This window comes from Camelina sativa, chromosome 20 (assembly GCF_000633955.1).
Source record: "Camelina sativa cultivar DH55 chromosome 20, Cs, whole genome shotgun sequence".
NCBI lineage: Eukaryota > Viridiplantae > Streptophyta > Magnoliopsida > Brassicales > Brassicaceae > Camelina > Camelina sativa.
The window spans coordinates 17,599,901-17,617,240 of NC_025704.1; the positions used below are offsets into that span (position 1 = coordinate 17,599,901).

The 17,340-nt window shown below is 35.7% G+C and overlaps 2 protein-coding genes across 2 annotated transcripts; one reads left to right on the forward strand and one right to left on the reverse strand.

Annotated features, from left to right (window-relative positions):
• LOC104771083 (ferrochelatase-1, chloroplastic/mitochondrial) lies at positions 7,977-10,622 on the forward strand (the record flags this gene model as incomplete). The annotated part of the gene is given in 8 exon segments (XM_010495558.2): positions 7,977-8,052; positions 8,175-8,484; positions 8,574-8,819; positions 8,953-9,056; positions 9,160-9,286; positions 9,378-9,530; positions 9,625-9,725; positions 9,882-10,622. Coding segments are annotated over 8 exon segments (1,431 nt in total). The 3' UTR covers positions 10,204-10,622.
• LOC104771084 (histone deacetylase 2) lies at positions 10,745-13,457 on the reverse strand. The gene is made up of 13 exons (XM_010495559.2): positions 13,166-13,457; positions 13,014-13,069; positions 12,735-12,852; positions 12,571-12,633; positions 12,427-12,495; positions 12,171-12,337; positions 12,041-12,105; positions 11,913-11,959; positions 11,740-11,784; positions 11,600-11,650; positions 11,350-11,436; positions 11,174-11,261; positions 10,745-11,096 (listed from the first exon to the last, which is right to left on the reverse strand). The coding sequence occupies exons 1-13, from the start codon at positions 13,382-13,384 to the stop codon at positions 11,008-11,010; spliced, it is 1,164 nt and encodes a 387-aa protein (XP_010493861.1). The 5' UTR covers positions 13,385-13,457; the 3' UTR covers positions 10,745-11,007.

Consider the following 17,340-nt stretch of genomic DNA (forward strand, 5'->3'; position numbering starts at 1 on the left):
GTTGTTGCTGATGCTTTGTCAAGAAGGTATGCGCTTATCTCTACTCTGGATGCTAAGTTGTTAGGCCTTGAACAACTTAACGAGATGTATTCTACTGATTATGAGTTCAAAGAAGATTTCCAAGCTTGTGAAAAGTTTGCTCATGGAAAATACTTTCAGCATGAAGGCTTTTTATTCTATGAAAATCGCTTGTGTGTGCCTAACTGTTCTTTGAGACATTTGCTTGTCAGAGAAGCTCATGGAGGAGGATTAATGGGACATTTTGGAGTTGCCAAAACACTTAGTGTTATGCAGGATCATTTCTACTGGCCGCATATGAAGAGAGATGTGGAAAGGATTTGCGGAAGGTGTGTCACTTGCAAGCAAGCCAAGTCTAAAGTTCAACCCCATGGTTTGTATACTCCTTTACCCATTCCTACTGAACCTTGGACTGATCTTTCAATGGATTTTGTGCTAGGGCTGCCTAGAACCAAGAGAGGTAGAGATTTTGTCTTTGTGGTTGTTGATAGATTTTCTAAGATGGCACACTTCATTCCATGTCACAAAACTGATGATGCTTCAAATGTTGCTGATTTGTTCTTTAGAGAGGTTGTTCGATTGCATGGCATGCCTAGAACTATTGTTTCTGATAGGGATACTAAGTTCTTAAGCTATTTCTGGAAAACTTTGTGGTCTAAGTTAGGGACTAAGTTGTTGTTTTCAACTACTTGTCATCCTCAAACTGATGGACAAACTGAAGTAGTGAATAGAACTTTGTCTACACTTTTGCGTGCTATCATTAAGAAGAACATCAAATCTTGGGAAGATTGTTTGCCTCATGTTGAGTTTGCATATAATCATTCAGTTCATTCTGCTACTAAGTATTCCCCTTTCCAAATTGTTTATGGTTTTAACCCTTTAACACCTTTGGATCTAATTCCTTTACCTTTGAGTGAAAGAGTTAGTATGGATGGGAAAAAGAAAGCTGAACTTGTTAAGCAGATTCATGAGAAGGCACGACTCAACATTGAAGCAAGGACAAAGCAGTATGAGAAGCAAGCAAACAAAGGAAGACGCCAGCTGGTTTTTGAAGTGGGAGATCTAGTTTGGATACATTTGAGAAAGGAACGTTTCCCAGCTGAAAGAGAGTCTAAACTAATGCCAAGGGTCGATGGTCCATTCAAAGTCTTGACGAAAATCAGTGACAATGCTTACAAGCTTGATTTGCAAGGTAAGTACAAAGTGAACTCCATTTTTAATGTTTCTGACTTGGCTCCATTTGTGGCAGATGGTCCGGATTTGAGGACAACTCATTTTGAAGAGGAGGGGCATGATATGATAATGGGAAGCAATGAGGATGATCAAGTGGAAGCTGAGCTTGTTCCTGAGGATGCTATGCTTGTACCAGTTGGACCAATGACAAGGGCAAGGACCAAACAGCTTGCTGGAGCTGTTCATTTGATATTTGAAGATATTTGGAGCAAAGAGAACATGGGAATTTCTATTGGAGATGATATCTATCAAGTCCAGCCCACTTTGAGCCTATTACAAGCCCAAGAAAGCCCAAAATAATCACTTTATTTTGTGGTCAAAGAAGAGTGACGAAAATAAGAGATACATGCACCAAAAGTCACTTTGGAAGAAGGAAACATGCACCAAGAGTTGGGTCTTCATTCAACTATCTATCTTTATTGTCTTTTAGTTCCAAGAATAATTAATACTTGGCTTTGTTACCAAGTTTTTCTATTCCTATATAAACACATGTAATCTCATTTGAGAAAATCATCCAATAAAGAAATCTTTTATCTTATATTTGAGAGTGGTAAACTCCTTTGTTCCTTTGGAACTTGTTCTTTCTCCTTGGTGGGTTACATCAAAGAGTTTTCGGTATATCAAGTGATTCCACAGCACTTGACGTTGCCATTCACTAGCTGAGGATTGAAGAGTCGTTATAAGAGAGTCTAGGGCACAAGGATTTTCGGGATTAGTCTCACGCCTTGTCATCTGTCTCCGCGAAGCTTCTATCTAAAGTTCCACCGCCTTGCTTTGTTTGGTTTGTTTTAAGAGAGTTTGGGGCATAAGGATTTTCGAGTTCATCTCACGCCTTATCATCCAGCTTCGCGAGCCATCGGAGTTCTAGGATTATCAGTCTACCAACCTTAGAGTGTCGAATCCTTGGGAGGATCACATCATCCCCTTTCCAAATTGTTTATGGTTTTAACCCTTTAACACCTTTGGATCTAATCCCTTTACCTTTGAGTGAAAGAGTTAGTATGGATGGGAAAAAGAAAGCTGAACTTGTTAAGCAGATTCATGAGAAGGCACGACTCAACATTGAAGCAAGGACAAAGCAGTATAAGAAGCAAGCAAACAAAGGAAGACGCCAGCTGGTTTTTGAAGTGGGAGATCTAGTTTGGATACATTTGAGAAAGGAACGTTTCCCAGCTGAAAGAGAGTCTAAACTAATGCCAAGGGTCGATGGTCCATTCAAAGTCTTGACGAAAATCAGTGACAATGCTTACAAGCTTGATTTGCAAGGTAAGTACAAAGTGAACTCCATTTTTAATGTTTCTGACTTGGCTCCATTTGTGGCAGATGGTCCGGATTTGAGGACAACTCATTTTGAAGAGGAGGGGCATGATATGATAATGGGAAGCAATGAGGATGATCAAGTGGAAGCTGAGCTTGTTCCTGAGGATGCTATGCTTGTACCAGTTGGACCAATGACAAGGGCAAGGACCAAACAGCTTGCTGGAGCTGTTCATTTGATATTTGAAGATATTTGGAGCAAAGAGAACATGGGAATTTCTATTGGAGATGATATCTATCAAGTCCAGCCCACTTTGAGCCTATTACAAGCCCAAGAAAGCCCAAAATAATCACTTTATTTTGTGGTCAAAGAAGAGTGACGAAAATAAGAGATACATGCACCAAAAGTCACTTTGGAAGAAGGAAACATGCACCAAGAGTTGGGTCTTCATTCAACTATCTATCTTTATTGTCTTTTAGTTCCAAGAATAATTAATACTTGGCTTTGTTACCAAGTTTTTCTATTCCTATATAAACACATGTAATCTCATTTGAGAAAATCATCCAATAAAGAAATCTTTTATCTTATATTTGAGAGTGGTAAACTCCTTTGTTCCTTTGGAACTTGTTCTTTCTCCTTGGTGGGTTACATCAAAGAGTTTTCGGTATATCAAGTGATTCCACAGCACTTGACGTTGCCATTCACTAGCTGAGGATTGAAGAGTCGTTATAAGAGAGTCTAGGGCACAAGGATTTTCGGGATTAGTCTCACGCCTTGTCATCTGTCTCCGCGAAACTTCTATCTAAAGTTCCACCGCCTTGCTTTGTTTGGTTTGTTTGAAGAGAGTTTGGGGCATAAGGATTTTCGAGTTCATCTAACGCCTTATCATCCAGCTTCGCGAGCCATCGGAGTTCTAGGATTATCAGTCTACCAACCTTAGAGCGTCGAATCCTTGGGAGGATCACATCACTATGGGTTACCCATATATAAATAAAATAAATAAATTAATTAATATTAAATCCATAACATATTAAATAAAATAGAATTATAAAACTATTTTTTTGGTTTTAGCAAAGGAAAAAAAATTTAACATTTATTTTAGATATTTTAGATAAATTAGTTGCAAAAACAAGATATTTTACATATTAATATAAACATATATATTATATTATATGTATATATATATATTATTTTTGTTTTTTTTTATTAACCCATTGGTAACCCATAACCCTAATGGGTTTACCCCGATAAACCCACCAACCCATTGGACGAACCCATCAAAACCCATTTATTTATATGGGTATAAAAACTTAATCCATACCCGTTAAAATAATAGACAAACAGGGTAAACTCATGGGTTTCTACCCATTTTGACAGAAACCCCGCGGTGTCAAAATGATTACTCTTGTAATCGATTGAAAACTCATCTACAGTCACATCTACATCAAAATGGTTAAAAAGTCTAAGCTACAAAAATTATGGATTATAAATCGTGAAGTCAAACTATAACGGAGAAGAAAGAGACAGGAATATGAATGAAAGAGAGAGTTCTGTTCATATTGTCTAGAATTGCAAAGGAATATCAAGTGCTTGTTGCTAGTGGCTCGTTGGTAGCATTCAAACATGGGTGAGTGTTTGTGGAGAAAACTGTTAAAATCAACTTTATCTATTTGTCAAACGCTTTTTCATACATATATTTTAATACCTTGTAAATAGCAATCTGAACTGTGTTAAAATTCAAATTTGTTACTTGAACTATATGAAATGTTGTCAATTTCAACATCTGCTTGAACGGTACGAAGTCGGAGTTTAACGGTATTGAGTCAGACAACTCGTGGCGTCGATGTGGCACTGAGATTGACTAAAACGACGTCGTTTTGATCATTCTTGGGTGTGTTGTGGTTGTTAAGAAATGACCAAAACGACATTGTTTTAGTTAGTCCCAGTGCCATGTGGACGCCACAGGTTGTCTGATTCAGCACCGTTAAACTTCAACTTAATACCGTTCGAGCAGATGTTGAAATTGACAATATTTCATATAGTTCATGTAGCAAATTTGAGTTTTAACATGGTTCAGGTTGCTATTTGCAGGATATTGAAGTTTAGCTATGAAAAAGCGTTCGACAAATAGTTGGGGTTTATTTTGATCGTCTCCCCCAGTGCTTGTGACTATGAGTTCGAGTGATTGAGCACACTTACCAAACAAAAAAAAAGAGAGAGAGAAGAAAAACCATGGAATAACCTTTATGAAAAAACCAAACTGAAACCAAATCTAACCAAAATACATATGCATATATATGGTTTTATATGGGTTTTTTAATAGATAAACCATAAATTAAACTGTAACAAAACCAAATATTATAATTTTTATGGAAAACATTTGGGTTCATCCCTAGGGGTGAACTCTTTTGTTCACCTCTTCTTTTAAAAACCAATGAGAAGATGATATGTAATATTTTATTTAAAAAATAAATTAAAATTAAAATCATCGAACAAAACAAATTAAGGAAACAAAATTTGTAAAGTTTTTTATTAAATGGTTTAAAGATCAGTTTGAATTTTTATAAGAAGATTATGATTTTAATTTTTAATTAAACAAAATTATATACCGGTTTAGGTTTATAAATGAGGATTTAGGGTTTAATTATCACAATTAAACAAGATTATATGTCGGTCTGGATTTGTGTTTACAATTAAACGAGATTATATGTCAGTTTGGATTGATAAATAAGAATTAGAGTTTAGATTTTATAACATTAAACAAGTTTATATATCGGTTTAAGTTTACAAAGGATAATGAGAATTTGTTAAAAATGCCCCTTTTGATATATCCCTTTTCAAAAATACCCTCTTTTCTGTCCATTTTTATTTTTGCCCTCTTTTAATTTTTAATGACCATTTTACCCTTAGATGAAAATTATTTTATTCAATAAAAAGAAAAACAAAATTTTCCCGCCAAAAAATTTCCGACATATTTTCCCGCCAAAAAATTTTCCCGCCAAAAATTTTTTTGTCAAAAAACTTTTGATAAAAAATTTCGAAAAAAAAAATTTTCCCGCCAAAATTTTTCCCGCCAAAAAAAATTTACAAGGTTTTTAAAAGGTTTTATAAGGTTTCTACCTTATAAAAGCCTTATAAACACCTTGTAAAGGCTTTTACAAGATTTTTTAAAGAGTTTTAAAAGGTTTTTTAAACAACTTGTAAACGCTTTTACAAGATTTTTAAAAGGTTTTTAAAAGGTTTTAAAAGGTTTTTAAAAGGTTTTTAAAAGGTTTTCAAATGGTTTTTAAAAGGATTTTTAAAAGGTTTTTAAACACCTTCTAAACCCTTTTACAATGTTTTTAAAAACCTTGTAAAAGTTTTTATAAAATTTTTAAAAGGTTTTTAAACACCTTTTAAATGCTTTTAAAAAGTTTTTAAAAGCGTTTACAAGGTGTTTAAAAACCTTTTAAAGCATTTACAAGCTTTTTAAAAGCATTTACAAGGTTTTTAAAAGCGTTTACAATGTGTTTAAAAACCTTTTAAAAACCTTGTAAACGCTTTTAAAAGTTTTTTAAAAGCGTTTACAATGTTTTTAAAAGGTATAAATTTCAATATTTTTGGCGGGAAAAATTTTCGAGTTTGGCGGGAAATTTTTTTTTTGGCGGGAAAAAATAAATTTTTCGGGAAAAATTTTCGATTTTGGCGGGAAATATTTTTTGGCGGGAAAATATTTTCGATTTTGATGACTGTACATTCTTGCTGTCACTCAAAAAAGGTAATTTGGTCATTTTGTATATAAATAGGGGTAGTTTTAAAAATAGTCAACATGAAGGGGTATTTTTAAAGAGGGGTATGGAAAAAGGGGCATTTTTGAGAATGCCCGAAGATAATTAAGGTTTAGATTTTTTAATTAAATGAGATTATGTGTCGGTCTGAGTTCAACTAAATTAATATTTTTAATGATTTTTTTTGTTTCAATATGTTTATTTATTTAATTTTTAATTTTATTTAAATATAATATAACATAAAAAAATTTCTAATTTATTTAGTTTTATTCTGATTTTGGTTTGAAGTAAATATTTTGTTTAAATTAGTAATAATTTACTTAAAATTAGTTTTTATCTAAATATAATATGACATAAATATTTTTTTGTTTAATGATTCTGGTTTTCATAATTTATTTATTTTATTTTGATTTTGGTTTGAAGTAAATATTTTATTTATATTTAGTATTACTTAACATCTTTTTATTGATTTATGATAAATAAGGTGAGCTTAGCTGTGGTAGCATCAGAGTCTCACACCTCGCTTGCCAATCTGGATTCTGTGGCTTCGGCAGAAGTCGGCAAAGAAGAAGTGGGGAAGAGCTGTTCGTCTTGGTGGTTAATGGTAAGTTTTTTTAGATCTTAGATGGCTGTTGCGGGTTTTGGTTGCAGAGGGTTAGAGTGAGCCATCTACCGCTGTAACTGCCTTGATTTTGTGTTCACCGGATCAATTTTCTCAGTTCATACTCAGGAGAGATCGGAGAAGCTAAGATCTGGAAGAGAAGGGATAGATCTGAGGTTGTCAGATTACTAGGTCGAGATCTGACAGCGCAGAGCCAACTATCAGAGAGTAGGGCATTCTGGGAGGTCTGTAGTGGGTTGGTGGCTTGTCGGAAAAGGACCATTGACGGAAACCGGATTCTTTCGTCTTTGGTTTCTGATCTCTCGATGTCGCTGCAAAGAAGCCGTGGACCTTGAATCCGCCAAAATTAATGCTCTGAACTCTCTACTTCCGATCAAATAAATTTTTAGAGAAAGCGTCTGAACTGTTTTAGCATGATCCGAGTTTTTTTCTTTTTTTCCGGCAACTTTTTCGATTAATCTTTTTTGTAACTGGATCAAAATTGTATTTTTCGGTCCAGCCTGTTTGGGAGATGAATGCAATTTTTAATTTAATTGAAAAAAAAAAAACTTGGTCAACTATATTTTTTAGTATTGCTCGATCGGTGTATCAAATTGTTTTGACTAGTTAAGTGGCATTTGTTCGGCCACGTAGCGCAGTCCTCTATCTTCTGTTAAATCAACTACTATTTCATAAATTATACTTAGGAATCAGCTTTAGGTTTTCCGATTCATTGGGTCTCTTTTATATATATCAATAAAATGGACCGGTTCAGTTTTGGTTCTATCCGATGAAGAAAAGAAAACAAATTTGTTACTTAAAAACGCAGCCGTTTTAACTTTGTCGTGACCCCAATAAGGCAAACGTATAAACTTTGACTTAAAGGAAACAAAAGAAAACACGCCTAACCTGCTTGAATGGAAAAGTCGTGCGCTTTTACCTAACCAGACCTTCTCCGCATTTGCGTCTGCCTTCTTCATGATCTCTCAATTCTCTCGCTTTTAAAGACCTAATCAAAACCCTTAAACCCCACAACCCAATTCCCTCTTTTCGAATTCTTCATTCTCTCTCTCTCTCTCTCTCTGAATCGATTTGAAATTTGTAGCTATGGAAGCAACAGCGTTATCATCTGGGTTTCATCCTCTTGTGAAGCGTAACGGTTACAGAGTTCCAAGGTTAGGGTCCTCTCCAATCGAATTTAGGGTTTTTTCTTCTTCTTCTTCTATCGTTTTAGGGCTTTACGAATTCGCGAATTGTTGATTTTGTTGATCGATTGGGTTTATATGTATGCAAACAGGTCATGTTCTCAGAGAAAGTTTGTGTCTTTGGTTTGTTGCGATTTAAAAGATAGATCTTTTGGGCTCAACAAGGAATCGAAACCTGAAGGATCTTCTATTGCGATCACGCGGCGTGGTTTGAGTTTTAAGACGAATGTGTTTGAGCAAGCTCGTTCTGTAGCTGGAGACACTTCTTTTGATGATACTACTACAGCTAAAACACGTTCTCATGTTGCAGAAGATAAGATTGGTGTCTTGCTTTTGAATTTAGGTGGTCCTGAGACTCTTAATGATGTTCAACCTTTCTTGTATAATCTCTTTGCAGATCCGGTGAGAATCTCTCTACTTTGCCAATTGTGATTTGTGTTTGGAGTTTTTGAGTTGTTTGGGAATGATGGATGATTGGTTTGTTGTTGCAGGATATTATACGGCTTCCTAGACCATTTCAGTTTCTTCAAGGGACTATAGCTAAATTTATATCTGTAGTACGAGCACCGAAATCCAAAGAAGGGTATGCTGCTATTGGTGGTGGCTCTCCTTTGCGTAAAATAACTGATGAGCAAGCAGATGCTATTCAGATGGCGTTGCAAGCAAAGAACATTGCTGCTAATGTCTATGTTGGGATGCGGTATTGGTATCCATTCACTGAGGAAGCTGTTCAGCAGGTGAAGTTTTACTCTATAGTGGTCTTTTTTTTTTCTCACAGCTTAATCATAATCAGAGGCTCCTTTCTAGTTGTGATGAGTTGCTTATGCCTGTTTAGTAGTTTATCTTAACAAGCTAATTATGTTTAACCAGATAAAGAAGGACAAAATTACAAGACTTGTTGTTCTACCATTGTACCCTCAGTATTCTATCTCCACGACGGGTTCAAGCATCCGCGTTCTCCAAGACTTATTCAGGTTTGTGTAAGCCACAATGCATATTCACAGTTCATTGTTTTCTTGTTTTCAGAAAAGATTTTGTAGTTACACGAGCGGCCCTTAACATGAATGACCTTTTCAGGAAAGATCCATACCTAGCTGGCGTGCCAGTTGCTATTATAGAGTCCTGGTACCAAAGGCGAGGCTATGTCAATTCCATGGCCGACCTCATTGAGAAGGAGCTTCAAACTTTCTCTGATCCTAAGGAGGTACAGTTATTTCTCCGCTCTGGTTTTCCCCTTCATTATACAATTCTAGTCCAAACACTGGTTAAATTGGTTCCTTGTTTGTGTGATTTAGGTTATGATATTCTTCAGTGCCCATGGTGTTCCAGTCAGCTACGTAGAGAATGCTGGAGATCCATACCAGAAGCAGATGGAAGAGTGTATTTACTTGATAATGGAAGAGCTAAAAGCCAGAGGGGTTCCGAACAACCATAAATTGGCATACCAGGTTTGGTCATATCCAGTGTTATAAAAGTTGCTTGGCATTACCTCTTCATGTCAAACCCTCTAATTGATTCTTGCAATAATCCTTTCATTTCCAGAGTCGTGTTGGGCCTGTTCAGTGGCTGAAGCCGTACACTGATGAGGTTCTTGTTGACCTTGGTAAGAGTGGTGTTAAGAGTCTACTAGCTGTTCCAGTCAGGTGAGAGAACATATAATAATCCCGTAGCTCATTTTGGTGTTCTGGCAAAGATACTTCCCGAGCCCCAATCATCCAAAAAAGCTTTCTGATGATTTCGTCTTCTGATTCTATAGTTTTTATTAACCATTTTGGCTTATTTCTTATCTTGGATCTCAGTTTCGTGAGTGAGCACATTGAGACACTTGAAGAGATAGACATGGAATATAGGGAATTAGCTCTGGAGTCAGGGGTAGAGAACTGGGGGCGGGTCCCGGCGCTAGGTCTCACGCCATCTTTCATCACCGACTTGGCTGATGCAGTGATAGAATCGCTTCCTTCAGCAGAAGCTTTGTCAAAGCCAAATGCAGCGGCCTCAGACGATAGCGAGTCGTCAGATGCTTTCAGTTACATTGTCAAGATGTTCTTCGGTTCGATTCTTGCTTTCGTACTGCTTCTCTCCCCAAAGATGTTCCATGCTTTCCGGAACCATATTATCTAGAAGAAAAATCTATAGAATCTCCTATGAAAAGTTGGTTTTGTGTTAGTCTTTTCTTGGAGACATGTCTTGGTCAAATTCAATATATATTGTCCAATCTATTGAAGTACTAGCACACCAGCTCTAATAAGCTGATGTGGTTGAGTAGTTCAATAGATTGGACTATATATATTAAATTTGACTAAGTAAACTCAGAGGATTCGAATAAAGAATGAGAAAGATCATTAGAAAGTTCTTGAGGAAGAGACAGGATTAGATGTATTTCAAATTGAAGATGCATTTAGCTATAAAAACAGTGCTACGTTTCTCTTAGAGATGAGGAGAGCAGTATATTCTATTATTATTTTGGTTTCTTTTTCTCCTTTTTTTCATTGTTTGGTTCTCTAAAATGTAACTGTCAAAAGCATCCTTTGAGTTTTGTTCATAGTTTTAACAAAATTTATTATTCAAGTTTCAACCCCAAACTTGCAAAACTTTCCTTTCCATCCTATTAAAACGCTGTAAAGATACATCTAATGCTTTGTTTGAATCGGATCAAAGGAAGAATTGACAAAAATCATCATTACCTACACACATGGCACATGACACAACACAAAACACAATGTTCAAAGTACAAACGCTTGTCTATCAATTCACATTCCATTTGAAAGAAAAGGGGAAGAAATAACACATATGTACATTGGTTTGTCACACAAGACACAAGACACGTCAGAAGGGATCTTTCTCGTTATCTCTCTATACAAATATACACATACGCAAAAACATAGAAACTCTGTTTTGGCTCTCTGTGACAGTTCGAGTGGAAACTCATTCCGGCTGTGTCTGGATCAATCCTTGACGTGAGAGATTCTCAATGGAATCTGCAATAACTCTGGCGCTTGACTGCATGTACCCGCCTGCACAAAGTATCATCACATATTCACATCAATACTTTTCTTTTGAAACCATTACTCATTTTAATCCAATTTAGCACCTGAAGTCAGCATCACAAGAGGAATATTTTTCTCCCTAGCAAATCTGAAGACTTTCTCGTCTCTACTTGTTACACCATCAGGGCTTATCTGCAACAAGAGTCACCAAGTTTGTAACTGAGAAAGAAAACTGTATTCTGCTGCGATATAAATGCGATAACTGAAGTATATAAATTACCTTTAGACGCCCCAGAGGGTCTCCGTCTAAGATATCGGTCCCAGCATTGTATATCACCATCTCTGGTTGGAAATTTCGCGAAGCAACCTGAGAGTCACAGAAAGGTTCTCTTGAGATCACTAAAGACGACAAAGTTGTTAATAATGTTTTTTGGAGGAACCAAGTTCCCATGCTCCTACTCCAGTCGGACTATGTCACATATGTAAAATGCCAGGAAACAAGAGATTAAGGGAATGATTGAATTGCACACCTCAAGGGCATCATCTAGTTTCCTCAAGTACTCCTCGGTGGTAGTCCCGCTCTGTCAAGATATAGAAAAAGGACAGAACTATTATGTGACACAAGAAAATCAAACTAGTTCAAGCTGGTAGTGTAAGACAATAGGCTTACCACGACCTCAACCTTCTGATCAATAAATCTCCTAGCTCTATAATCCTGTAAGAAGAAGAAACATAGCAAATACATCCAACCGTCAAAAGCAAGCATAGACGAATACTGCACTAAAAGTTCAAAGGAATTGAAAAGACTTCAAACGAGTCAAAGCTCCAAAGATGACTGCTTACAAAAGGGTATATCTCGGGATTGTACATATCCAGAATGTAAACGCGATCTGCAGAAAGTATACTGTGTTATCCCCATATCAAACACCATTAAGACAAAATCTAGTGAAGTAAAAAAAAACTTCTCATACTGTCATCGCCAAGATCTGTTTCGTGGCCATTCCCTTGATGAGCATCAAGATCTATTATCATAACCCTGTACAAGTTTTATAAGGTCAAGAACTAAGGACATAACATGGTTGTGGGGGGCATAAACTTTACCTTGATATTCTTAGACGAAGAAATGCAAAGTGAACACAGAGAGATATATCAGCGAAGGCACAAAATCCTCCTCCTCTTTCGGCAGTACAATGATGAAAACCTCCTCCAATGTTAATTGCCCATCCACGTTCTGTTGCAAGTTTGGCTGCCAGAATCGTCCCACCAACCTGTCACACACTGATTCTGTAATCACTCCGTATATATATAAAGTTCTAGGAAACAATTAAAGAGGTAAGGCAACAAATGATCCTTCTACCTGCTTCCGGAATGGGTAAAGAACTTTCTGCTGCACAAGAAAATTAGGAAAAAAGGCAACCGGTGGAACCTATACATTGTAGAAAAGTCAGTCCAACAAGAAGAATCAAGCAGATGATTGACTTGCCAAAACAAATCACATCACCTCTGCTATCCTAGCGACTGTAGCACTGCTTTTTAAACTGTTTAAGTAATTCTCCGAATGAACCTGATACAGAACAACCACAAACGAAATAAAGGGTTACACAACTATCAAGATGTCAATACAAACATAAAGGGAACCATATTGAAAACGAAGTAGTACAGTACCACTAAAAGATCAGTCATTGAAGCTTCAAGAGGCTCAACGATTGATTTCTCCTCCAAAAACCCATCTGAAACAAGGAACTTACAAACTCTACCCCACTTGGTCGAATCAAATGGGTGCCTACACACAATATCAAATATTAAACTCAGAACCAAAACAAAAACACTAACATTTGAATCCAGAAGCTAAAGAGACTAATTCAAAAGCTCTTCACAGAGACTAAATAAGCCAATAAGTCAACGGATTCCCAAAGAAAAGTTCCAAAACTGGGAAAGACTCACAATTTCTCAATACCCAAGAAGAAGATGTTATATGCCGATGAATAGATGATCGAAACCTATCAATCAATATATAAAACCAGTCAAAATCGTGAATTTCTCATTGGGCAAGAACGTAAGTACACACACGACACATCTGTGTTATTAGTTGTTACCTTTGAAAGAGGGACGTCGAAGTAGAGTTTGCTGTTGAGAATTCGCTCCCGCCGGAGAGCTTCCGGATGTGTCGCCATCGAAAAGGATGACATTTCGGAGGTTCGATTACAGCAGAAGAGAAATTTGTAGACTTTGATGGCGACAAACGTGATGAGCAAGTAAACGGCTGAGTTGCGAGTGAACTCGGTCCAGGTCGAGATGACTCGGGTATCTGTCATACGTTTTTTGGTCTGAAGCGGTGAGATATTTCTTTTTCTTTTTTTGCTGTGGAGAAGATTTTTTTTTTTTTTTGATAGCGGTGGTGGCGAATAATATCAAAACGCATGCAACAAGCGCGTTTCATTGACTTTTTTACTTGGCTATTTTAAATATCAAAATGTCTCGCAAATATATAATTCTATAGAGTAGTAATATATTATTTTCGTTGAAAAAAAATACTTTAACACCATTTTCTTGCCATTTTCTTGTGTTCGCCGGCTCGCCAGGCATGGGCTTTAGCACACGTTTCGGTGGGGCCGCATACTTTCCTTACGGAGTCTGTTTATGCAAATGTGGATTATTTTTTGGGCTCTACAAATCCGGGTTCACAGGTGGCAGCATTTCCTTGGATAATGTGGTATATCTGGAAAGCACGGAATGCTTGGGTTTTCGAGAATCAGGTAGAACGACTGGATGAGGTTGTTCGGGTGGCGGTAGGTGAAGCCCAGACCTGGCAGCAAGCACAGGTGGAGGCTGAGGCGGACGAACTTTCCTCCTCCCCTGACATGCGGCCTTCTCGGCCTTGGGGATGTGATGTTCCCCTTCCGCCAGTGTTTTCCAGACATCGGTGTTTTGTGGATGGCTCTTGGAAAGCCACTGATGTTTTTGCAGGTGCAGGATGGGTGTGCTTTTCTTCTCAAGGGTCACCTCCGATTTCTGGCGCAGCCAATTACCGGCTTAGTCTGTCTCTGTTACATGCTGAAGTTGAAGCTTTCATTTCGGCGATGCGATGCATGATTGGACATGATTTCCGAGAGGTAGTCTTCTTCACGGACTGCTCCGATTTGGTGAAGATGGTGTCTTCGCCTTAGGATTGGCCAGCCTTTGCAACATACCTAGACGATATCAAGATTGACAGGGAGGAGTTTTTTTTCTTTTTCTTTGGTTCAGGTTTCTAGAAATGCTAATGTTCGAGCAGATTCTTTGGCTCGCCAAGCGTGTTCAAATCCGCATCCTATTTTATTTGTAAAAGACTTTTCCACAAATTGACTCATTTGAGCTGATTTCTTTTTGTTGACAAAAAAAAAAAATACTTTAACACCAAGTACTTTGATGGTTAGCTAAATATCTTTTAAATATTTTTTGTTTCAAACTTTTTTTATAATTAGTCTTACTGACGGTATCTATCCCACTGACGGTAATACAAAATGGCGTACTACTTCACTGACGGTATCTATCCCAAATGGACAACTTTTATCCAATCAATTACACTTCCACATGATTAAAAAAAACCAACTCTTTGCTCAATACCAAGAAGCACACCGAAAAGTTGTAGAGCGTGCATTTGGAGTCTTGCAAGCTCGATTTGCAATCGTTAAGAATCCCGCGCTTTTTTGGGATAAAAAAAAATAGGCAAGATAATGAGAGCATGTATCATATTGCATAACATGATAGTACAAAACGAACGACATGAATACAGTTTCTACAATCCATCAGAGTTTTATTAGGGAGAAGGAAGCAGAACTTCTCAAGTGGATTTATTGTTTTCTACAGATAGGCCAACAAATCTCACTAATATGATGGCCGTCTTAAAAAAGACTTAACTGAATATATCTAACAAAAATTTGGTGCAACCTAACAATAGAACAGATTTCATTTATTTTTCTGTACCCCGTTTCCTCTATTACAATTCATATTCGTCTATATTTCCGAATTATGTAAAATATTTTTGTTTCCCTTTTAAATGTAATATAAGTAATTAAAATAATTGTTTTGTCATTTTAAATTATTAAAATTTGAAAATTAATAAACAATAGGTTAAAAAATAATTATTTTAATTATTTTAATGAAAGTTTCTCTAATGGAAAGATGGTTTTGGTTTAAGTTGTTAGTGGGTTGCTTTTATTATTTTAATATTAATTATATGTTTAGTTTATTTTTGAGCAACTTAGATGGGTTGCTCCATTGTACATTGTCTAAGGGCATCTCCAATCCGGCAGGAGATTCTCAGAAAAAAAAAAAATACTTTAACTATACAGTTATATTTTGGGTGAATTTACGAGATGACCAAAACAAAAAAACAAACTAAGAATATAGGACACTAATGAAAAAAATTAAGTAAATAACTATTGGCTAATGTAAAAAGACAAGATAACGTGAATGATACACACAGCTAACAAAGGTGTTGGAATACAAGGTCAATTTTTTATTTATCTATTTGGATAAAATAGTTCTTACCCCACTACATTTTAATGTGATATAGCTTTTCAAAAAAATTAATTAAAACTTTGAAATTTATCTTAAAAAAATAGAATTTCTTTTTGCATTCGACCTAACTTGAATTTTTAAAATCGTAAGTTGAAAACTTTAAGTGATGAATAGTGTTTATAATGAAATAGTATAGCAAAAAAATAGTATGGAAAATAAATAACTCAAATCCAATTAAAAGCAAAAAAAATGTTATATCTTAAGGGATACAACATAAACAACCTAAGCAACTTTGTAAATGCTAACCATAAGAGATAAAACATAATCAATCAAAATAAACGCACAACACAGAAAAACGTTATACCCTAAATGATAAATATATACAACCCAAACAACCATATTAAACAACGGTGATGGCGAAAATGATAACAATGACTATGGTCGTAGCAGTGGTGGTGGTGACAGTAAGTATAATAATGACGGTGGTGGTGATGGTGGTGGTGACAATAGTGGTAGCGGTGACGATGACGATAACAATAATATACCTTAAGGGATACAACATAGGCAACCCAAGCAAATGAGTTAAACGCATGGAACAAAAATATATAACATAAGAAATATATATCAATAAGTGAATAACCATTGTCCAATATAAAAAGACTAAAGATGACATCAGTGAAGGACACAAGCACATGTAATATATAGAATAATGTTTTTTACAACACCTTAATAAAATAGTATAGAACAAAACTAAATAGTATAGAATGAAACATTTTTCATAAAATATATTGATGGTACTGGTAATGATGGTATGAAATGAAATAAAAAATTATGAAACAAGCCGTTTCCTAAGAAATATACAACATATGAAATTTAACATGCCGAGTTTAACAATTTCAGAATAAATTACACTATACCCTAAGGGATACAACATAGAGAACCCAAACTATCGAATTAAGCGCATATTAAAATTAGGTTACAAGGAAATTAAATTAATAGAATATATATATTTCTTAAAAAAAATGTAATAGAATATTATTGTATTCTATATAGGATAGTAGAATAAACAATAACATTATTTTAGTTACATATTGAGTTAAAGTTGTTCAATTAAAAAAATCAAATGGAAATATAAAAGAAAAGGTTTTTTTTTAAGTAAGATTGTGAAATCCAAATAATTTGTGTAAATAGATTTATGAGAATTGTCCTAAATTTTATTATAAGTATAAATCAATAAATAAGAGATAAACAAGAAAATGAGAAAAAATAAAGGAAGAAAGAAAAAGAAAGGAAGGACGAAGGGATGCACGTGAGAGAGTGTTTATGTTTAGCTGTTCATAATGTCACATGGGCAAAACTGTCATTATTATAGAAAATATAAAGACTGAATTAATTAAAGTCTTTTTGTTGGTCACTTCTGCCAATTTCCCTTATATTTTTAGTTTTTTAATAAGGCTGAACTAATAAAAATTGTCTATGATCTACAAAGAGTAGGAGAAACGTTTCTACAACAAGCAATTTGATGTTCATATATTTTACCATGTTTTCCCTTAGTTTATTCACATCTTTTGCATCTTTTTCTATCCATTTTCACCATTATTGTGTAGCTTTAGGACTAATCATGCATTAGAGTGTAGTTGCATTGCATTTGCATCTTTTCATGCATAAACAGGTGATTTTGGAGCTTAAGGAGCATGGAAGCAATGGAGAAGAGATGTGAAGCAATCATGAGGAGGAAACAAGGGAGTTAAGGCTGAAGAACCAAGAT

What these genes read in the sequence shown, in the direction of transcription:
- LOC104771084 (XM_010495559.2), bottom strand. Translation starts at nt 13,384, where the DNA reads ATGACAGATACCCGAGTCATCTCGACCTGGACCGAGTTCACTCGCAAC. An exon ending in CTTCGTCTAAGAATATCAAG is followed by an intron (nt 12,106 to 12,170) that starts GTAAAGTTTATG and finishes AAACTTGTACAG; the next exon opens with GGTTATGATAATAGATCTTG. An exon ending in AACAGATCTTGGCGATGACA is followed by an intron (nt 11,960 to 12,040) that starts GTATGAGAAGTT and finishes TACTTTCTGCAG; the next exon opens with ATCGCGTTTACATTCTGGAT.